Below are 24,234 nucleotides of genomic sequence, written 5' to 3'. Positions count from 1 at the left end.
AAAGACATGGAATATGACTTTATCTGTTAGATCATTTTGAAGTTTAATTAACGTAAATTAGTTCTCCTTGTTGTAAACAGTCAGCATGTCATAAGGGTCAATAGATTTCTTTTAGAAAGAATGAGAAGTGCAAAAGTCACTTCAATGCTGTGTAAAACAAACACAAGATACGTTTATATTGCCATGTTTTCCTTTTATCCTTCATTACCCATATATAAAATTAAAATTCTTCTTGAGGGTTGCTTCAATTATCAAACTGAGCTCAGCACAGTTATGAAACTTTATTGAGATATCACACAGAAATTCCATAAATTTCAATTGCTGGCTGCCGCAATGAAGAGCAGTGAATTGTTTTTCAATGCACTGATAAAATGTAGTGCACGTAATATTTTTTCTCAGTGCACCGTGTCCCCACACCACCGCAGCACAGTGTTGTGAACAAGATACATGGGGGACAAGGCATTTTGCCTTTCCACATGGGACTGTGCTGGAATAGCTACCCAACTCAGTTCTACTGCATCTAGTGTGAATCAGCCATTAAAGCTAATCTCTTAAAAATGTTCCCTATACTTTACACTCCTACTCTTTTTTTTTTTAAAGCCCCATGTTCATACCAAAAACACTGGTGTGATGTGATTTGGTTAGACACAAGTCCAGTTGACTAATAGAGTTGGGCTGACCACCTCCCGGTTTGGTTCACGACAGAACTTTTGAACATCGCAAAAGTTTGGACCCGAACTGCGAACCCTATTAAAGTCTACGGGACCCAAAGTTGAATCAAAGGCTTATATGCAAGTTGATGGCCAAAAAGAGGTTTGGGGGCCTGGGGAACTGCCCTGGAGCACATGTATCAATGCATTTTTTTTAAAGATCGTTTTTAAAGTAGAGGTGATTTTAATGAAACAATAAAAATGAAAAAGTCCTTTTAATATAGTGCCTGGGGGCCCTCTTAGTCTGTACCTGGGTACCTGTTTAAGAAATGGTGCACCAGCAACTTGAGGACATGTGCCAGCCACAGCACATGTGTCAATTTTTCCTGTCAAAGAGTGGACAGAAGGTTAGTGCCATTATCAGACACCACCATTCCTGGATCAAGCTTCCGTGGCATGAACCACCTTTAAGCCTGCCTATGCAGAGGTGAAAGATTCCCTGTTCTAGTGTGGCACCTGTCTCCTGGGCAGACCAGTTGAAGCATTGCATGGCATCTTTTAGCCTGACTGGTTGAATAGCCCCTTGAAAACATAGGGGTATTGGTGGTTCATAGGACAATTCAACAGAGGAGGACATGGAGGAAGAGGAGTATGAGGAGGGGGTGGAGCTGACAGATCTTTCATTATCACCACCAGCTGTATGGAGACATGGCGACAAAGCAAGCTCCAGCACTGAGCCCTGTCATACATCCTTCCTAGTTGCAAGCAGAGTTACCCAGTGTGGTGTGAACTAAATATATCGTCCCCGACCATGATTGCTGAACCACATGTCAGCAATAAGGTGGACCTTGCTGCTGACTGCCTTGCACAATAATGTCAAAACATTGCCCTCCACATGATGGTCCAGACAGGGGAGGGCTGGCAGCCTTAGGCCTGGGGGGCACGTCCAGTCAAGTGGCCCATAGAGAGTAGAAAAGTGATGGATCGAGGAAAACAGTCTAAGATTTTTCATGATCACAAGAGTCTGCACAGAGGCCCCCTTACATCAGAGTCCGCACAGAGGCCCCCTTACATCAGAGTCCACACAGTAGCCCCCCTTACATCAGAGTCCGCACAGTGGCCCCCCTTACATCAGAATCCGCACAGTGGCCCCCCTTACATCAGAGTCCGCACAGAGGCCCCCCTTACATCAGAGTCCGCCAGTGGGAGGTGAGCAGCGGCCGTGAACTGTGTTAACAGAGCTCCAGCAGGCATATTCCTGCTCTGCAAAAACAGCATTTGGTAGTGGCGGCCGGTGGCTGTGCATAGTTTCACCAGCCCAGGGGGAGATTTCCACCCTGCCCCCCCTGCCAGCCCTCCCCTGGGTCCAGAGCTCCAATGGCCTTAATGCAAATAAATAGTAACTGAGAACCTGCTATTGTGGTACAGCACATTCTGAAACTTCACAGAAGGGGGAAAAGCAGGAGTTGTAAAGCCAGCAATTTGCACAAGCTGGAATTTAGATGCTGGGCATGTGGGGGCAGGGAGTGTATTTTTTTTGTTTTGCTGCAGCAGCTGGGGCAGATAAATGTGCCTGCTATACTCTACAGCTGATGATGTGCGGATGTTTTGCATGGACCCTTGACATCCTTTGCTATACTATCATCCATTTCAGCTGAGTCTTCTGAGAGATCATGAGATATAGCAGGGGTAGACCTGAAAGTTGAGGCTTGAGGAGAAGGATAATTGTGTACCTTGTGTGTGGCTTTCTTTGGCTCTTGCCGCCTGGCTGAGTGGTGAGAGGTTACAGTAAATGCCTTGTCAAGCATGTGGTACCCACATGGCTGGTGTTTTTACCATGCTTGATCTGCTTACGGCAGAGATTGCAAATTGCAACAGTGCGATCAGCTGCACATGTGCTAAAAAAGGCCCAGACAGCGGAGATGTGGGAAGTGGGCTGGGAGATAACAGCTCCACAATCTGATGGGATAGGGTGGCTGCTCTCTACTCTTCCATGATGGCTGCCTCTGGAGGACATCATGCCTCCCCCTCACTTTCCTTCTCTGCTCTATCCGGCACCCAAGTTGCATCAGTGACCTCATTATCATTATCCCCTCCATCCTCATCATCACTGGAGACAACTTGGCAGTAAGCTGTGAACATGACTGCTGATTTTTTCAGTGTTTTCCCATCTTTGTAGGTTCTTTTTACTCCCTTCCTCAACCCCAGAAACACCATCAAAATAAAGTAATGCTTGTGCATCATCAAGAAGCAAGTGGCAGATGCTGTGTTCAAATAATCCAGCCGATTCCTCTATGCATGATGCTGGGGCTATGGCAGGAGTAGCTGTGGACAAGAAGGCAGAATAAACTGCTCTGGCAGCTGCGGTGGACTGCGCACTAGTCTCAGCTTGGGACTAGGAGGATGAGAAGGATGAAGATGGTTTAGTAATCCAGTCCAGCACCTCCTCTGCATGCTGTGGCTGGATAGCACTGGCAACATCACTAAACAGAGAGAAACGTGCCCTGCCTGAGGTTGGACCAAGCCCACCTTTGCCTGAAAAATCAGATGCTGCTGGTCCCCTCATAGTGGCATTGGAATGTTTGCCTCTTCTTGTTGGCCTCCCAGACATGATGGGGGCTTATTACCCAAATGTTACTAGGAAATGTGTAATTGGATGCACTGTATTCAATGAAGAGTGGTGTTTGGTGCACTTTAAATTGAGGACTGCCAGTGACAGAAATGTAAAAACCATCTAAAAAAAAATAAAGAAAAAATGGGAATAACAGCATTACAGTCAAAAAAACTACAGCTAACAATTTAAAAAAAAGGTAACAGACACGGGACAAAAACAAAAACAAAATGCAGCAAAAAACAAAAGGAGTATACAGAACTGTATATAGCACTAAATGTTATGTAATGATGTGTTAAACACTGCACTACGCTAACACTCACACTGCACTGACATTACACTATACTCACACTACACTGACACACTACACTGTACTTACACTATACTCACACTACACTAACACTGCACTGACACACTACACTGACACTACACTATACTCACACTATACTCAAACTACACTAAGGCCTCGTACACACGACCGTTTTCCTCGGTAAAATCCATCAAGAAAAATGCTGGCAGAGCATTTTTGCCAAGAAAAACGGTTGCGTGTATGTTTTTCGTCGAGAAAACTGTTGTGGATCTTGACGAGAAAAAAAGAGAACATGTTCGCTTCTTTCTCATCGGGAGTGTCAATTTCCTCGTTTGTGTGTATGCTTAGAAACCGGCGCATACTTAGAATAAAGTATGAGACGGGAGCGCACCTTTGGTAAAAGTAGTTTTTGTAATGGGGATTGCACATTCATCACGCTGTAGCAGACTGAAAAGCGCAAATCGTCTCTCACCAAACTTTTACTTAACACGCAGTAACATGAGATTAGCAAACGCAAACCCCAAGGGTGGCGCCAGTGGAATCAAACTTCCCCTTTATAGTGCCGTCATACGTGTTGTACGTCACCGCGTTTGAAAACAACAAGATTTTGTCTTGACAGTGTGTATGCAAGGAAAGATTGACAAGAACCTCGTCGAGGAAAACAACGTTTCTTTTACGACGAGATTCTCCGTCGTGTGTGTACGAGGCCTAACACTACATTGACAAACTACACTCAGGGTCATAATAACACACTAACTCGCTAGTAGCAAACAGAGCACTGCTCTATCTATCTCCACTCCACCAACACACTGCAATAGGTTCCTGTGGGAAGGAACCTTTTATAGTTTGGGTTTGGACTATGAACACTGATCCGTGATTGGGCAAAGTCATCATGACTTTGTCCAATCATGGCTCTGACTGTGCTCTGTGCCCTGACTTCTTATTTTTTCATCCAATTAGGACCCTATAATGCACTGTGCAGCACTGATGTTCGCCTGTCGAGCGCCCTGCAAATTCGGGTGTTCGCCGAACGGGTGAACAGGTGATGTTTGGGCTTAACTTTTGCTCGGCTTGAATTGTGCACCCAACACTTTTGACTAAGCAGCAGCAAGTGAGGACAGCAACTTCTATTTACCAATCGCTACAACCAAATGAGGTAGACTTGATAATGAATTTGGGTGGGTTTTTCTGCTTAGGGTTATTTTTATATTTAGAGATATACTTTTAATAAATTCCATAAAGGGACACTTATTTTCAGAAGATAGCAGTACCTTTGAAGGGACACCCTCTACCTAATAGAACATAAAAAGTTATTGGCAACAAACCCAATGCTGGTGTTCATTTTGAAAGTGATGCATTGACTAACAATCTTGATTTGGCAATTTCAGACTAGGTTTTTGTATTAGATAATCTGGTATATTTTTTTTTTCTTCATGTAATGTGTTTAGATGTGCATTTATGAAAACTGCTGGAAGATAACAAAAATACCGGAACCTGAAATTGTACTGTAAATATTATATCTGTGAATCTTTGATCCATTTCTCTGGTGACAACATGGCTTGAATAGTATTTGTTAATGGCTCTATGTTAAATTTCTCAATCTGAATACATTAAGTCATACTCACTTATGCAGTTCAGTTTCTTCTTTTTACATCTTGACTTGCCAAAACACCTGCTTGATCCTGAGCTACAGCTGGCCCTGACCTCCAGCCTGTCCCCACCACAGCTTAATTTATTGATCTGCTATTTCTTTCTGGTTCTGCTTGTAGGCAAGTACAGTTTGTTTCCCTCACTGCAGGTGGTGCTCAGCCACAGCGGCTCTGCAGCTGGAGAAAAATTCCTCCTGGTTGCTTTATGGTTTCCTGGGTCACTGGGGAATCAATTCATTGCCCCATGTGACTCTGGCAGACATATTTGGTCAGGCAGAGCCTATTTAAGGAATGGTGTGCTTTATGCGAGTGGGTAGTGCAGGGAAAGGTTTCCTCTTTTGTTAGGGTCAGTACTGCCAGTAGGGAAAGGTTCCTAAAGAGGAGGAAAAGCATAGGGCAGCATTTCTTCTGTACACATTCCCGATTGGGCATGAGACAGCCAGGCCACATTCTGACCCTTTTTACAGACGTTGTCATTCTGGCTGTAACCCACTCTGTTTATGTGTTGAATGCACCTTGTTAAGCAGTCTTCCCACCAGGATTGTTGTGAACTGTTGCTGCATTGCTTCAATACAATTTTATTATTGCACCTACATGTGTGAATTATTGACACCCCACCATACTGCACCCCACACACATGCTTGTTGTGTTGTTTTTAATATTAAATTATAATAAAAAATATAGTGTTGTATCATTAATTTGTGATAGTGCTTAGGTCAAAGTAGTCACTGAATAGGCCTAAACACTGTCAAATGGAAATGGGGAACCTGTGACATTATACTCCTATCCAGGGCTTTTTTTCAGGGGGAACATGGGGGAACTCAGTTCCACCACCTCTGGCTCAGACCCTTTGGTGCCTGCTCACCACAATCACTTGTAAACACAGAAGTCTGGTTTCTGTGTTTACAAGTGACAGCTTTGTAACCCCCTGAACTCTGCCCTCTGTATGTAATGCAATTCTGGTATTTAATGCCCCTTTAAGACCCTTCTACTGTTTGTGAAATCTGAACGGGTCGTGGTTGAGTTCCTGAACCTATTTTCTGAGAAAAAAACCTCTGCTCCTGTCTAAGCTCTGACTCCAGAGGAGTTTAGACAAATGAAAATGCTGGAGCAGGGATTAAGGAGAACATGGGCATCTACATATAAAAGTCTAGGGGGTGGTGGGTTATCTGCAGGAACAGTCACATAGTATGACTGCCTAATTTTCTATCAAACTTCTTGTTGACTGTACCTGAGGATGAAAGAAAAGGGAAAATAAGAAATTTCAAATATATAGGAATAGTTGATTTGTTTTAAATAATATCCTTTTTTTTCACATTTCTGGTCGTAACTTTCTGTCTTTTTGTGGTCACTTCTGGTATACATTCACTCCAACAATGGTTGCATGGTATTTCTCATGGCAGGTTTGCTGATGGTGACAAAAGTTGACCATAACTGAGGAACACAATTGGGAGACTGGGACAGTAACTGCCTGAATAAGGACTTCCTTGGCAGAATCACCAGGCAATTATTTTAACATTTATATGATAAAGCAATAATTTACCCGTTACTTGTTCTCATTATTCTGTTTTCTTTTATCAAGTCAAAGAAAATTAGCTACTCATTTTGCATGGTTAATATAAAACACGTACACATTTGTTTATCAGTAAAGAACATAATTTCAAGAAGTTTACTTCAGTGACATAATTCTCAATCCATGTATTAAAACTGTACACAGATATACGGTAGTTCTGTGGAGGAACATAGTATACATTTAAAATAATCATGCACAGGGCATGAACATTCCAACATTACCGCAGCATGACAAGAATGAACATTGTCGCCCAGGTGCATACATAATACTCTTTTTATTGTACAACCTGCTGTGCCTGATTGTCTGATTCACAAGTCACTTAGAATTTTCATCATTATTTGATTCACTTGACTTACCTTTTTCCTTTTCGCCATTAATTTTTACAATATGTGTCTCATAATGGAATTCTGGATTATTATCGTAAGCAATTGACCAGATTACTTGAAGTGCTATTTATGACCTTTTAAGCTATTCATATTGTGAACTCACAGAAGGAAACAAATAGGAAGAGAAAACATTTATGCCGCTGTCATGCTGTGGACTTTTGAGTGAAGTAGCCCAAGTAATATATATATACACATATAAATTGTATGTTTCTATAAAACAACAACTTGGCTATAAATACACACATTATGGTAAGAAATTTAGCTGTAAAAGCCTGTCAAATTAGGCCTATTCACAAGGTATTTATATACTTTATTAAATGGGCTTATTTTCAAAGGTGTGTTTGTTAGGATGAAAACAATATCCCAAGTGGTCTTTTTTTTAAAAACTGCGTAGGATGGATATAAAAATGCAGCATATCTATGCTACTATACAAAATTATAACATATTGTCTGCTTGGATCAGGTATATAAAACCTTTGCCTTCATAACTGTTAATTAGCTGCTTATGCTACCTTTATTAACAAATAAAGAATGTAAAAAGAATGAGAGCCCCGCAAATATGATCAGAGTTTAGTTAAGTCTTTTTTGCATGTGACAAAAGGTCAGAAGAGAAATTGAACACATTTTAGGGTTCAGAAATCTCACTCCATTAGGGCAGAAGAATAAAACATAATAAAACAATATGTAATTTCACAAGTAACACAAGTAAAATGAACAAGATGAAATACTGTAGTTTAGTGGGAAATAATAAGCCATATTTAAAAAGGGGTATACAGTACATGAGACACATTTCTGGTATTTAAAAGGGATTAGCTGAAACACAGATTGAAAGTACACTCTCAAATCTAAAGCCAACTGAATCTTGGGAATTAGTAATGGTATTTTTTTGTTTTATTAAGCAAAGAGTTGCCAAACAAAGGGCATGGGGAGCTGGACAGGAGCTTAAGAGACATACCATATATACACGAGTATAAGCCGAGGCACCTAATTTTACCACAAAAAAATGGGAAAACTTATTGACTTGAGTATAAGCCTAGGGTGTCCATCTGCATGCCTCACTGTGCCTCACTGTGTCCATATGCATGCCTCACTGTGTCCATGCCTCACTGTGTCCATGTGCATGCCTCACTGTGTCCATGCCTCACTGTGCCCATGCCTCACTGTGTCCATGCCTCACTGTGCCCATGCCTCACTGTGCCCATGCCTCACTGTGCCCATGCCTCACTGTGCCCATGCCTCACTGTGCCCATACCTCACTGTGCCCATACCTCACTGTGTCCATGCCTAACTGTGTCCATGCCTCATTGTGCCCATGCCTCACTATGCCCATGCCTCACTATGTCTGTGACTAGACTGACATTTAACATGGGAGTCTATGGAAGGGATGCTTGGCTTTCAAAAATCGGTGCTCCCCAGCCATAGGTCCCCCAGACAACAAACTTTGCACACTTGTAGAGGAGAAATTTGGCTACATGTGGCTACATGTGTCCCCCGGGTCCAGGGGACCGGGAGATCAGGTGAAAAAAGGTGACTCGAGTATAAGCCGAGGGGGGCATTTTGAGCTAAAAAAAATGTGCTGAAAAACTCGGCTTATATTTGAGTATATACAATATGTCAAAGAAAAAGAATGCTTTAACAGCTTAACGACCGCCGCATGTACATATACGTCGGCAAAATGGCACGGACAGGCAGAACGACGTGCCCGCACGTCGCTGCCTTTCCGAGGGTCTAGGGTCCGATCGGGACCCCCCCAGGTACATGCGGCGGTTGGTAAGCCTCAGGGAGTGATCCGAGATGAGGGCGCGGCTATTCGTTTCCAGACGCCCCCTCGCGATCACTCCCCGGACCTGAAGAACGGGGAGAGCCGTATGTAAACACGCCTTCCCCGTGCTTCACTGTGGCGGCTGCATCGATCGTGTGATCCCTTTTATAGGGAGACACGATCGATGACGTCAGGCCTACATCCTCACCCCCCTACAGTTGTAAACACACACTAGGTGAAGCATAACTCCTTCAGCGCCCCCTGTGGTTAACTCCCAAACCGCAGCTGTCATTTTCACAATAAACAATGCAATTTAAATGCATTTTTTGCTGTGAAAATGACAATGGTCCCAAAAATGTGTCAAAATTGTCCGAAGTGTCCGCCATAATGTTGCAGTCACACAAAAAAAAATCGCTGATCGCCGCCATTAGTAGTAAAAAAAAGAAATAATAATAAAAATGCAATAAAACTATCCCCTATTTTGTAAACGCTATAAATTTTGCGCAAACCAATTGATAAACGCTTATTATTTACCAAAAACAGGTAGAAGAATACGTATCGGCCTAAACTGAGGATTTTTTTTTTATATATATATATGTTTTTGGGGGATATTTATTATAGCAAAAAGTAAAAAATATTGAATTTTTTTCAAAATTGTCACTCTATTTTTGTTTATAGCGCAAAAAAATAAAAACCGCAGAGGTGATCAAATACCACCAAAAGAAAGCTCTACTTGTGGGGAAAAAAGGACGTCAATTTTGTTTGGGAGCCACGTTGCACAACCGCGCAATTGTCTGTTAACGCGACGCAGTGCCGAATCACAAAAAGGGGCCTGGTCATTTAGTTGCCTAAAGGTCTAGGGCTTAAGTGGTTAAATGTATTACTTTGTGGAGAAAGGGTTTAACCACTTAAATACGCTATGTCCCTAATTTACGGTGTTACTGGAGTGGCTTAAGCACTTGTCTAATGGGCATTTTTACCCCCTTCCTGCCCAGACCAATTTTCACCTTTCAGCGCTGTCACAGCTTGAATGACAATTTTGCAGCCATGCAACATTGTACCCAGACTATAATTTTATATATTTTTTTCACACGACAAGAGCTTTCTTTTGGTTCTTAATCATTTTTTTAATTACTTTTTTTTTAACAAATGTGGTTTTCTTTGTTTCTGTTATGAAGTTTTGCAAAAAAATAATTGTTCTTCATAAATTTAGTCCAAAATCTATTCTAAAATGTATTCTGCTACATTTCTTTGGTGAAAATAACCCAAATCAATGTATATTATTTAGTATGTAGGAAAGTTTTAGAGTCCACATACTTTAGTATATATCTGAAAATTCACCTAAAATGCCAGGACAGTAACTATACCCCCCAAATGACCATTTTTTTGGAAAGTAGACAGTCCAAGGTATTTATTCAGAGGCATGGCAGGTTTTTTGAAGTTATAATTTTTTGGTCATTATTTTGGGGAAAATTAAGAAATGAAAAACAAATCCTTTTTTTTTTTTTTTTTATTTTTTTTTACATACTCTCTCCGGTACAGCGTCATCATATACCTGGTGTAGCCAGAACAATTTAATGTTAGTATAGTAAAATTGTACTACTCTAGGTAAGTGATCAGGATTTTTTTTTACACATTATGTTTGCTTATAGCAGTGAATTATACTCTAATATTATACAAGCATTTTACTGAATGAAACTGAATCATTCCGTTTGTTTTGTTGTGATTAGCTGTGATTGGTCAAAGGTACAGATGGGCTGTCAACACAATTGTACGAAAGGGATGGAATGAAAGGAAGTCATCCATTGTGTATAACTGTCATGTGATCTGCTGTGATTGGTCAAAGTGATTACATGGTACTGGCAGCGAACCGGTACACTGATCAGTCATCAGCTGTGTCACGTAGACACAGCCGGTGACAGATCGTGCCACTGTGTGGCCCTGCGGCCATGCAATTAGTGCTTCCTGACAGGATGTCATATAATATCCAGTCAGGATGGGAAAGCACCCGCCAAATTACTTTAGGCTGGGCGGGAAGTTGTTAAAGCAGAGTTTCACCCATAAATGGAACTTCCGCTGATCTGGTTCCTCCCCCCTCCGGTGTCACATTTGGCATCTTTTAGGGGAGATGGGGGAGCAGATACAGTACCTGTCTAATCCAGGTATTTGCTCCCACTTCCGGCGAAAGATTGATGCAGTATCCGCAGTGATCTACGCCATGTCCGGCGCCTCCTCCGCCCCCCCCCCACCGTCTTCTGGGAGACACACAGGTCCCAGAAGGCAGCAGGGACCATTCAGAACATGCAGCATGACTCTTGCATGTGCAGTAGGGAACCAGGCTGTATAAGGGGGGGTTTACATTGGTACAACAAACGCTCCGACATTGGGAGCTCATGTCACATGACGTGTAAAAATCAATGTTTTCCTATGAGAGCCATCTAAACTGGTCTGACACAAGTCGGTCCGACTTTGAAAATGCTCCCTGCACTACTTTGGTCCGACTTTGATCCTACTTCAGCCCATTGAATATCATTGAAGTCGGATCAAAGTAGGATCCTTGGGCCAGATTCACGTACAAGAGCGCCGGTGTAACGTAACCCGTTTACGATACACCGCCGCAAGTTTCCAGTTTTAGTGCCCGATCCACAAAGCACTTACCTGGAAACTTGCGGTGTCGTAAAGACGTCCGGCGCAAGGCGGGCCAATTCAAATGGGGGTGTGCCATTTAAATTAGGCGCGCTCCCGTGCCGGACCTACTGCGCATGCTCCGTTTTGCAATTCCCGTCGTGCTTTGTGCGCAGTGACGTCATTTTTTTCGAACGGCGACGCGCGTAGCGTAATTCCGTATTCCTGGACGGCTTACGCAAACGACGTTCATTTTTAAATTTTGACGCGGGAACGACGGCCATACTTTAGACAGCAATACGTTTGCTGACTAAAGTTAGGGCACCAAAAACGACGACTAACTTTGCAACGGGAAACTAGCGGTGATGTAGCGAACGCGAAAATCCGTCGTGGATCGCCGTAACTCCTAATTTGCATACCCGACGCTGGTTTACGACGCAAACTCCCCCCAGCTGTGGCTGCGATACTGCATCCTAAGATCCGACAGTGTAAAACAATTACACCTGTCGGATCTTATGGATATCTATGCGTAACTGATTCTATGAATCAGTCGCATAGATAGAAACAGAGATACGACGGTGTATCAGGAGATACACCGTCGTATCCCTTTTGTGAATCTGGCCCGAAGTGTTTAAAGCTGTATGTAATTTCACAGAACATTAAGAATCTCAGGGACAGCAGCAACAAATGAAAATGGCATGACTTGTACCGTGTTTCCCCGAAAATAAGCCCGGGTCTTATATTAATTATGCCAACAAAAGACACAGTAGGGGTAGGTCTTACTATGTAATGTGATGTCTTCTCTCCCCCTCTCCCTCCCTGCCTGTCAGGAATCCTCAGTGTGAACTGAGTTAAAATGCTAGTAAAATCCTATAATCCACTCTATTACAGTATTATATAATGTACAATGTGTGTGTTTCTGTAATATAATTGTGCCAAATACCTTTGTTATAGAGCCGCTCTGTGCTTCTGTTACCCCCCGGAGCTCTCTTCCCCCACAATTATATTACAGAAACACACACATTGTACATTATATACTACTATAATAGAGTGGATTATAGGATTTTACAAGCATTTTTTACTAGGGCTTATTTTCAGGGTAGGGCTTATATTGCAACCCACCTGGAAAATAACGCTAGGTCTTATTTTCAGGGTAGGTCTTATTTTTGGGGAAACAGGGTATGTATATTAATTTGATTTACTTTTATATTATTTATTGGCAAAAATACAGCAGCTACAACCCAATATGGTTGGTTTCTAAAAGAAATATGCTTGAGGCTTCATTTCCACTGACGTTTTTAAAGTGAGCTGTAAAACAGCTAGGTATGCCTGGAAAAATTCGCGTTAAAAACGCGAAATTTACCGCGTTTTTGCGCGTTTTTGCGCGTTTTTTAACGCTAGCGTTAGGCAGCGTTTTTTTTTTAAAAAAAAATCTCTAGGCTATAAACACTCCCAAATATCCCACAATGCATCAGAAAACATAACAGAGCATGTGTCGGCGCCATTTTGTTTGGAGAGAGAGAGAGATAGTGAGAGAGGAGACAGCATATTTCAGTTGTTAGTAATTTTTGGCATCTTGTCAAATTTGAGGAGAAATATGGATCCCGTCCTGCAAAAAGTCGATGAGGCGATCATTCTGATTGCCTTGCGGAGGCAACGGAGGAGACAGGAGGAGGAGAGAAGCAGGAGACGGCATCGATATTGGGTGCATCCTATGGTCTCCCATCGGGTCTCAACGGGCTATTTTCATAATCTTTATTCAGAATTGCGTATCTATCCCAACAAATTTAGTAACTTCACTAGAATGTCAGTGGCACGATTTGACGACTTGTTGGAGAGGCTCAGACCGAGGCTGACCAGGATGGACACTGCAATGCGCAACTCGATTTCACCGGAGGAACGGCTCTTAGTGACACTCAGGTAAGTGCAAAACACATATGGGTTACGGTTAGGTGATAGGGTTAGGCGATATTGTTAGGTGATAGGGTTAGGGGATAGGGTTAGGGTTCTGGGATAGGGTTAGGGTTCTTGGATACAGGTTATGGTAAGGGATTATGGTTCTGAAGTATATGGTTAGGGGCAGGGCTGGTGCAAGGATTTTTGACACCCTAGGCGAAACCTCATTTTGCGCCCCCCTTTGGCTCTACCCCTGACCCCACCCTCTTTTTCATGCCCATGTATACCCCACCTATTTTTGATTGCTACCATTTTTTTGGCGGGGGGAGGGGGGCAGTCACTGAGCCTGGAGGTGGTAGGGCCATCAGTACGGCGCCACTGACTATTGTGTGCTCTAGGCTGGATATATAGTGTGCAACCTCCATCAGTGCAGCTTATCATTGGGAACTCCTCATTATGGGCACAGCAGGTGTACAGACCCCAGAACTGAGCATAGGGATGGTGGGAACCACGAACAATGGGCACAGCGGGTGTCCAAACCTCAGAACTCACCACAGGGATGGTGTGAATCCCTTAAAATGGGCACAGCAGGTTTACAGACCCAGGAACTATGTTTATCCTTATACATGGGATCTGCGGCAAACCCCCCCCCCCCCCCAGCTAGTCAGTGCCCAGGATGAATGTCAGGAACTGGGCGGAAGACACTTCAGTTTTAGGCTGCTCTGTGTATTGTGCCTAAGAAGGAGAGGAGCACAGATTGCTCCCATACACTTCTATTGCACCGGCTCCACTAAAAATCTGCATTCCCCAGTGACTGACTGAGCAGCGCCGTCTCTGCACTCCTCCCCTCCTCGCACTCGTCTATCCCGTTACTGACACCCGGCTCAGCTCTACACATACACAAGGCTGTGACATCACCACGAGAGAGCGCTGTGTATACACAGCAGCCAGACTTGCGCACTAGGTGTCAGTGCGCTATAGGATAGAGGTTCAGGATTAGGTGATTGGGTTGGGATTAGGGGATTTGAGTTCTGGGATAGGGTTAGGGTTAGGGGTTAGAGTTCTGGGATAGGGTTAGGGGATAGGGATATGGTTATTGTACTGTATAGAGGTTAGTTATGATTCGGGTTTAGGGTTCTGTGATAGGGGATAGGGTTAAGGTTTAGGGTTATGGTTAGGTTAGATTTAGGACTTATTTTTATTTATATTTTTTTTCAATATGTCCATTTTTTGTTTTTCTTAGATACCTTGCAACTGGACAGAGTTATGCAACCTTACACCATTTCTTTCTTCTTGGTGTAACAACTGTTTCCAGAGTCGTGAAGGAAACATGTGTGGCAATATGGGAGGAATTGCATAACGTCGTCATGCCAGAGCCCACAGAGGAGATCTGGGAATCTGTTGTTGACACATTTTGGGAGAAGACACAGTTCCCAAATTGCATAGGTGCCCTTGATGGGAAACACATCAGGGTGAGGAAGCCTCCGCACTCAGGATCCTCATATTACAACTACAAGAAATATTTTTCCGTGGTCCTACTGGCATTGTCAGATGCAAACCTCAAATTTCTTTTAGTGGATGTGGGAGCTTATGGCAGCCAAGGTGACGCCCGTATTTTTCGAGAGTCGACCTTTGGACGCCGTATTCATGCTGGACAATTGAACATCCCCGAAAGCAGGCCTCTACCCTGCACTGAGGAACCCAGTTTGCCTCTAGTTATGGTGGCAGACGAGGCCTTTGGTTTGGCCGAAAACCTCATGAGGCCATACAGCGGCTATGGTCTCAACCGGCAGCAAAAAGTCTACAATTACAGACTCAGCCGTGCACGCCGCGTTGTGGAATGTGCATTCGGGGTGTGCACAGCTAAATGGCGCGTGTTGCTAACAAGCATACACCTTGATGTAGAGAACGCCATTAAAGTGGTTCTGGCTTGCTGTGTTCTACATAATTATCTTAGGGACAATGACAACAGCAACGTTGAACCGGAGCCCAGTCAACAATCACAGAGGGTGCAATTTATGGACCTACGCTCAACGGCACGGGTCATGAGCATTCGCAACCAGTTTGCTGCATTTTTTGAATCCCCAGAAGGAGAGGTGTCATGGCAGAATGATTTTATGTGAAAGCCAAAATTTGAAGACACATTGATTCCAATACAGCTAACTTCTGTACAGATGGAGCTAAATTTTGAATAAAGATGTATACAGTATAACTTTCTTTTTTTTGGGGGGAAATAAAAACATTTGTCTAACACAAAAAACTGTTCATATGTCCATTTTTCCTGCTGACAAGCGTATGCTATGCTTTTTTGAGTCCTTAGCATATGCTTGCCTTAAGGCAGAGGGCAAAGGCCAAGCTTACTCCCGTCTGAAGGCAGAGGGCAAAGGAGCCCTTTGCTCTCTGCATCTTGGCAAGCGTATGCTAGCCCTTTTTCAGTCCTTTGCCCTCTGCATTCAGGCGGGAGTATGCTCAGCCCAAAAAGGGCTAGCATACGCCCGTCTGAAGGCAGAGGGCAAAGGAGTCCTTTGCTCTCTGCATCTTGGCAAGCGTATGCTAGAGCTATTTCAGTCCTTTGCCCTCTGCCTTCAGGCGGGAGTATGCTCAGCCCAAAAAGGGCTAGCATACGCCCGTCTGAAGGCAGAGGGCAAAGGAGTGCTATTTTGCATCATATAAAAGACAATTGAACACTTTTATTTACAGGTCAAAAACTATGTTTATTAGAAAAAGTAAAAAAAAAAAATCAATCAGAGATGGTGATAGGTGGCGGTGGAGACTTGATCTCCATGGGGATGTGTGGATTCAGGACGGGGTAGGAATTGGGCCTGGCGCTCATTCCAATAATCCTGCTGGTGGCGGGGTGCAGGATACGGGGATGGAAAATGGGAGGAGGTGGCAGGTGTGAAATCACCAGATTGGGACTGCGATGGGGTGGGTTGTTGTTGTCTCTGGTGAGTGGGATGATATAGAGAGGGGGATGGTAGCACTGCTGAGGTGCCAGAGGCCATTGGGGGAGGAAAAGAAGCATTGCATAGATCGCCTATAGGTGGCGGCCTACCAGTTAGTTTGCAAAAGCAAAATTCTCGCGTTACTGCATATATGCGATCCATGCAAAGCTTCTCTTCTTCTCCCCCAATGTCCTCCAGGATGGGGTAGAGGCTGCGGCAGAAGGTGGTGCGAGGATTGTTGGGGTCCAAAAACGTATCTACATTGCGCCTCTCCTGCCGCACTTCCTTCAGCAGTGTTACCAAATCTTCATCCCCCTCAGTATTAGAGGCTCCCCTCGGCTGACGTCCACGCCCACGGCCACGACCACGGACACCACCACGACCCCTCGGTTCAGCAGCCTCCCGACTACCAGTCGTGACCACATCCATTGGCCTGGAATCCTGCAAAATTACAAGAAAATTTATAATTGACATGTACATGGACAGACCGACAAAGAGATAGACAGGCAGACATAAGCAGTTACCTCATCTGGGCATTCACTTGCATCCAGATTCGGTGACTCGTTGACTTCGCCTCCTATGGGGCTGTTGGATTGTTGGAGGGAATCTCCTGCAACCTCACTTGCAATATTTGAGGTTGTCCTGCAGATAATACAAAATGTATAAACATAATCAATAGCCATGGAGAATACCACCTGAAAAGCAATGTACATTAGAGCTGCACGATTCTGGCTAAAATGAGAATCAAATTTGTTTGGCTTAGAAGAAAGATCATGATTCTCATGGTGTAAAATCATCTTTCACATAAAAAAAAAAAAAAATTGGGATTAACTTGACTATTTTTTTTCTCATTGAAAAAAAAATATTTTCGCTGGATTTGAAAGACCGCTGGGCAAATACAGTGACATACAATATTGTACATAGGCAAATCTATAAAAAAAAAAAAGAAAACTTACGGTCTGCTGCTATTTCTCATATTTTCCCGCAGAAACATGAGCTCTCTGTGGTAGATGTGAGGTTTCTTCACAGGGGCTGGTGCTCCACTTTTGGATGCCCTGTCCTCATCGGTGATGTCCCTACGGACTCGATCTCGTAGGGACTTCCACCTACGATGCAATGTTTTAACTAAAAAAAGAAAAAATTTTTTTTTAGGCAATCATCATTTACAATAACCACTTCCTGCCCAAGGTACATCTCTGCTGTGCCGGGCCCGATGCACAGTGCCTCGACCGATGCGGGGTGCCATGCTGGGGCCGATGTGGGGTGCCATGCTGGAGCCGCTGCGGGGTACCGGGGCCGATGCAGGGTGCCATGCTGGGGCCGCTGCGGGGTACCGGGGCCGATGCAGGGTGCCATGCTGGGGCCGCTGCGGGGTACCGGGGCCGATGCAGGGTGCCATGCTGGGGCCGCTGCGGGGTACCGGGGCCGATGCAGGGTGCCATGCTGGGGCCGCTGCGGGGTACCGGGGCCGATACAGGTTGCCATGCTGGGGCCGCTGCGTGGTGCCGGGGCCGATGCAGGGTGCCATGCTGGGGCCACTGCGGGGTACCGGGGCTGATGCAGGGTGCCATGCTGGGGCCGCTGCGGGGTACCGGGGCCGATGCAGGGTGCCATGCTGGGGCCGCTGCGGGGTACCGGGGCCGATGCAGGGTGCCATGCTGGGGCCGCTGCGGGGTACCGGGGCCGATGCAGGGTGCCATGCTGGGGCCGCTGCGGGGTACCGGGGCCGATGCAGGGTGCCATGCTGGGGCCGCTGCGGGGTACCGGGGCCGATGCAGGGTGCCATGCTGGGGCCGCTGCGTGGTACCGGGGCCGATGCAGGGTGCCATGCTGGGGTCGCTGCGGGGTACCGGGGCCGATACAGGGTGCCATGCTGGGGCCGCTGCGGGGTACCGGGGCCGATGTGGGGTGCCTGGACCGATGCGGGGTGCTGTGCCGGGGACGATGCGGGGTACCGGGGCTGATGCGGGGTGCCTGGACCGATGCGGGGTGCTGTGCCGTGGACAATGCGAGGTGCGGTGGCAAGTGGTTAAACTACAGATTATGCATTCAAGTAAAATAAACTTACATATCTCTTTTCTCTCACTGGTATCTTCAATGTCTTCCCAACCAGGGCAGAGAGCTGCGCAGATGTCTTCCCATAAAGACACTGTCTTCACATGGTCTCCATGAAGGGGATGTGCAACATCCCATAATTCTGGATGTGCCTGGACTGCAGTGATTAAGGAGAGCTGGGACACTGCATTTGCCATCTTCTCTGTTCTCTCTTTCTCTCTCCACAAAGCACACGGCTGTGCAAAGCACTCCTGGGTAATTAAGTGTCCACACAGGAATTTCCTGTGTTTACAGATGCTGCAGTGACCAATGACATTTTAGCTGGGAAAAGTCTGGAGCTCAGAAAAGCCGCAGGTAGCGTTTGTGCGCGTTTGCGCGCGTTTGTGCGCGTTTGCGCGCGTTTGTGCGCGTTTGTGCGCGTTTTTAAACGTCGGACGTTTTTACAGCTCTGTTTTAGGAGCCACAGAACGCGCTGGTCCCGCGTTTTTTTTACAGCTCAAAAACGCCTATGCCATTTGCAGCTCAAAAACGCCTATGTGGGTATGAAGCCATAGAATAACATGGACAGGCGTTTTTAAGCTGTAAAAAACGCTCAAAAACGAGGCTGTAAAAACGTCAGTGGAAATGAAGCCTTATTGTGAAGTGTTTTCAAACATGATGGTTTTATTATAGAAGTGATAGACAATAACTAAAACATCTAACTGATAAAGCTAATAGGCATGGTTTGTACTAAAGTAAAGGATTCTTTGGCGTATTGTTTCTTTTTGTGTCCCTGATGATATTCGAAACTGGTTTTGTATTACATTTTGAAGGGCTTTTTTTTTTTTTAAAAAGGGAGAAAAAGAAGGGGGGGAGGGGGGAAATAGAGAAAAATGTTTGTATATGTTTTTTATATGTCTGCTTTGCAATTTTTCAATAAAAAAAAATATCTGATTAAAAAAAAAAAGTAAAGGATTCTCAATAAAATGTTAATTATATTGGTTTTTATGCAGCCCAGCCATGTGAGAGAGGGGTTTAAGATCCTTCTCTATATTGCAAAGAAGTGGTTCATAGTTACTGGTATAAATGGGTTATGGTCTGCTGAGATAAAGGTTTTTGGTTGATATATATGCAGCACTACCCCCGAAGGAGCTGCTGGTTTGTTTTGGGTGTCACGTTACCTCTGTATCTTCACCGTCTAGGGTCCTCGATGAGAGTTGTAGTAAATGGAATGTCCACAGGTGTCTTTTCTGTGCTTTTATTACCCAGGCGGGTAAAAACAGTTAAACGGTAGAAAGGTGAGGGGATAGAGAATAGAAGGCAGTAGATCTAGGTATAACTAAACACAGGAAACAGTTCTGCTTCCAACAACACTTTACTTCGCCACTCCAGCTGGAATGGGTATAGCGCACCTGGACAGGCCTCTCTCACAAGCCTGGCAGCCAGAATGTCACTCGGAACTTGGGGCTGAGTCTCTGTCACAGACCCTCCCAAAGATTGGAAATAATGGAGATAATAGTGGTCCGGAATCCTCCTTAGCAGATTCAGCACCCAGAATCTCCTTCAAGTAGGTTTAGTCAGATGAACGGCTGACAGGCGACCAACGTCCAGCCTCTCAGTACCAGGTTCTTGATCCCCCGATGGACAGACAGGCCCCTCTTGGGACACCAGCCTCAAGCTTGGCTCTCCTCAGGCAGACTCCCCATCAGTCAGCTTCCTCAAACCGGATGGACAGCTCAGGACCCTTATCAGATTGGGGACCCAATCGTTCACTGGGCCCCAGTCGCAGATCAAATGCTCCGGGCCAACGTAGCCCCGGAACCAGGAACACTGCGTCTGCCCCCTAAATACCCCTCCCCAGCATGCACAGCAAGGAAGACTCCTCCTGATAGGTTGCTGGGAAGAAGTATCCAAACCCTTGACTCCACTGCTGCCATCTGTCGGCCCGGGGTGTGATCAGCACCCCAGAAACGACAGCATGAACCCACAGCACAGCCAAAGCTGAGACAGAGGCTCCAAACTTAAACAGATTAACCTGGTCAGAGTCACTTAACTCTCTGACCCCCCCTATAAATTTACACTAGCACCGGTTCTGAAAGTAACCAGGCACTACATATATAAAAAAGAACATTTCAATACTATCACAAACAGTGAACACCCCTGTCTGATTATGAATAAACCCAGAGAGTGTTCCCCTAACTCTTACTCTCACCTCTGGTTTGCTGTAAGGGTACAGGATCCATCTCAGCATTTTTATTTCCAGGCCCAATGCCCATAAGGTTTACTACGTGTATAGCCAGTCCACTCTGTCAAAGGTCTTCTTGGCGTCTGTTGATACATGCCCAATGTAAGATATTGAGAGCTCGGATCGTATTATCTCGGGCCTCTCTGCCTAAGATAAAGCTGGTTTGATGAGAGTGGACTGTGGAAAAAAAACGTATCTTGTAGTTTGTATCCTGTGTATGACCCTGACTCTTTTACGAATATGATTAGTTTATCCTTTTTCCTGTATATATTTGGTTTGGGCAGTTGTTCATTGCGTGTCACTATTGTTTGGTTATATGGTTTTGCTTTACATAGTTTTAGTATATTGGAGGTGCATTTACATTTGTGTTATTTCTTATTTTTAAATAAATTATATTATTTTACACTTTACTTGAGCCTGATATTCTCTGCGGCAGTCTACATATTTCTGGTCACATCTATTTCTGACAAGCAGTGACTATAGTAGATAATTCATGGGGAGGTCTAAATCTTTTAAGATACATGTATGGAGAAGAGGGTATTCTACCTCTTGTAAGAAGTCCCATATGTTCTTCCTGTTCATAGAATTTTTGTCGAAGATTGTTTAAAGCTTTTTTTCCAAGCTCTCAGATAATTTGACCAGTAACTGAAAAAGTCTAACTGCATCAGTCGGAAAGAAGGAACATTTATGTTCCAGGTCTTTTATTTTCTCTACAAGTTCCATGATCTCTTTCAGTTTTTCCTTTTTTAGTCTGGATTCATGAGCTTTAGTTTCCCCCTGGGTAAACGCTTTGTGTCCCTCCTAGACTGCTTGATCAGATACCGTTCCAGGGAGTTAAGGTCAAAATAACTCTTCAGGGAAAATTCTATAGCTGTCATTATTGTCTGATCATCTAACAAATTTTCATTTAAGCTTCATGTTCAGTCTTTACAAGGTGCATTAGACATTGATAATGTGACTTATACTGGAGCATGGTCTGTGATAGTGATTGGCCTAATGTCTATATTATGCACATCATGTAGAAAGTACTGGCCTACGAAGGGTAAATTCGGTCTTGAGTACATATTGTGAAACCTGGAATAGTAGCTGAAATCTCTATCTGCAGCATATATGGATCAGCTGTCTACAAAACTGAGAGTTTGTAGAAGCATTTCAAAAGGTTAAAACCTCCTCCCAGGATTAGAAAACCTTCTCAGAATTCAAGTATTTTTTCAACTTTCTGCCACTTTTTCATTGTGGCAGAAAGAAAGGGTACGGTAAGGGAGTTAGTTGCATACACATTTTAAAGGGGAAATAGCTGTCCCTGGATGATGCCTGTTGGGTCCAGCAATTAAACTGTCAGTATAAACGGACATGTTTTGTAAACATTGCAGATCAGGCAAGACCAGAAAGCAGTGGCAGGATCAGGGGACAAGCCAAAGTCAGTGCAGGTAGCACACAATGATAATTAGGAGCAAGCTGGGTCAAGATCAGAGGTCAGGCACAAGAATCAGAATGCTGTAGACCAAACAGCAATGAACCAGTACTAAAGTCCTGTCTAAATCAGCCATTCGGCACCAGTATTGGTGCAGGTGTAGTCAGATGGGGCGAACAATGGTAAATCTATAACCATTGTAGCTAAAAAATAATAATAAACAGTGCAGTATCCGTAATATCACTACTCTGGACCATTCATGGGAGAGGATAGCCAGGTAGGAGAAAAACCAGTATAGATCTATACCAGTGTCACCAATGAATAGGTCAGTAATGAATAATTAGAACCAAACAGCCTTACTAGTATTCTATACCAACAAGATTATTAAGTAACCTTAAAGGTTGTGAGTAGAGTTGAGCGGACACCTGGATGTTCGGGTTCGACCGAACTTCGGAAAAAAGTCTGGGTTTGGGACCCGAACTTGACCCGAACTTGACCCTGAACCCCATTGAAGTCAATGGGGACCCAAACTTTTCAGTACTAAAATGTCTCTAAAACACTAATGGGAAGGGCTAGAGGGCTGAAAATGGCAGCAAAATGTTGGTAAGAGCATGGCAAGTACTCTGCAAATACATGTGGATAGGGAAATAACTTAAAATAACATAAAAAAAATAAATAAAATAATAATCTTGACCTAGGAGGACGAGGTCCATATGGAGTAGGAGGTTGAGGTGGCGGTGTTTTTTGAATAGAACAATAGAAGAACACTAGCTAAGGTGTGTATCTCACACATACAGATATAGAGGAAAAACTGCAAACACTGGAGGAAACATTGCAAAATATATTAGATCTGACCGGCATAAGTCTCTTACGCCGTTGGATCTGAACTGCATATTTACCCTGGCCGCTAGGGGTGTGTACGCTGATTTACGCCTAGAAATATGTAAATCAGCTAGATACGCGAATTCACGAATGTACGCCCGGCCGACGCAGTACAGATACGCCGTTTACATTAGGCTTTTCCCGGCGTAAAGTTACCCCTGCTAAATGTTTTATTTTTTTTGCCCTAAATGGATGTTTTTTGAATAGCACAATAGAAGAACACTAGCTAAAGTGTTTATCTCACACGTACAGATATGGAGGAAAAACTGCAAACACTGGAGGAAACACTGCAAAATATATTTTTTTGCCCTAAATGGGTGTTTGTTGAATAGAACAATAGAAGCACACTAGCTAAAGTGTTTATCTCACACGTACAGATATGGAGGAAAAACTGCAAACACTGGAGGAAACTTTTTGCCCTAAATGGATGTTTTTTGAATAGCACAATAGAAGAAAAGTATCTAAAGGGTGCATCTCACAGTAACATATGCAGTGCTGGTGTAATTTGATTTCTGAAGCAGGACTGACTCCTATATATTTCTGTCCCTATAAGCACAATCAGGAACCGTTCCCTAAAGTATCTAATGCAGAGTATCTCACAGGAACATATGCAGCGCTGGTGTAATTTGATTTCTGAAGCAGGACTGACTCCTATATATTTCTGTCCCTATAAGCACAATCAGGAACCTTTCCCTAAAGTATCTAATGCAGAGTATCTCACAGCAACATATGCAGCGCTGGTGTAATATGATTTCTGAAACAGGACTGACTCCTATATATTCCTGTCCCTATAAGCACAATCAGGAACCTTTCCCTAAAGTATCTAATGCAGAGTATCTCACAGGAACATTTGCAGCGCTGGTGTAATATTTCTGAAGCAGGACTGACTCCTATATATGTATGTCCCTATAAGCACAATCAGGAACCTTTCCCTAAAGTATCTACTGCAGAGTATCTCACAGGAACATATGCAGCGCTGGTGTAATTTGATTTCTGAAGCAGGACTGACTCCTATATATTTCTGTCCCTATAAGCACAATCAGGAACCATTCCCTAAAGTATCTAATGTAGAGTATCTCACAGGAACATATGCAGTGCTGGTGTAATTTGATTTCTGAAGCAGGACTGACTCCTATATATTTCTGTCCCTATAAGCACAATCAGGAACCTTTCCCTAAAGTATCTAATGCAGAGTATCTCACAGCAACATATGCAGCGCTGGTGTAATATGATTTCTGAAACAGGACTGACT

The 24,234-nt window shown here is 44.0% G+C and overlaps 1 protein-coding gene across 1 annotated transcript; it reads right to left on the bottom strand.

Moving 5' to 3' along the window:
• Positions 1 to 16,206: 16,206 nt before the first annotated feature.
• LOC120928355 lies at positions 16,207 to 18,810 on the bottom strand. The gene is made up of 4 exons (XM_040339453.1): positions 18,476 to 18,810; positions 17,364 to 17,532; positions 16,932 to 17,049; positions 16,207 to 16,848 (listed from the first exon to the last, which is right to left on the bottom strand). Exons 1-4 carry the CDS (start codon positions 18,657 to 18,659, stop codon positions 16,207 to 16,209), a joined length of 1,113 nt encoding a protein of 370 aa, XP_040195387.1. The 5' UTR covers positions 18,660 to 18,810.
• Between the last annotated feature and the right edge of the window lie 5,424 nt (positions 18,811 to 24,234).

The sequence above is a fragment of the Rana temporaria genome, chromosome 2 (genome assembly GCF_905171775.1).
Source record: "Rana temporaria chromosome 2, aRanTem1.1, whole genome shotgun sequence".
NCBI lineage: Eukaryota > Metazoa > Chordata > Amphibia > Anura > Ranidae > Rana > Rana temporaria.
This window is presented reverse-complemented; position numbering and strand designations above follow the sequence as displayed.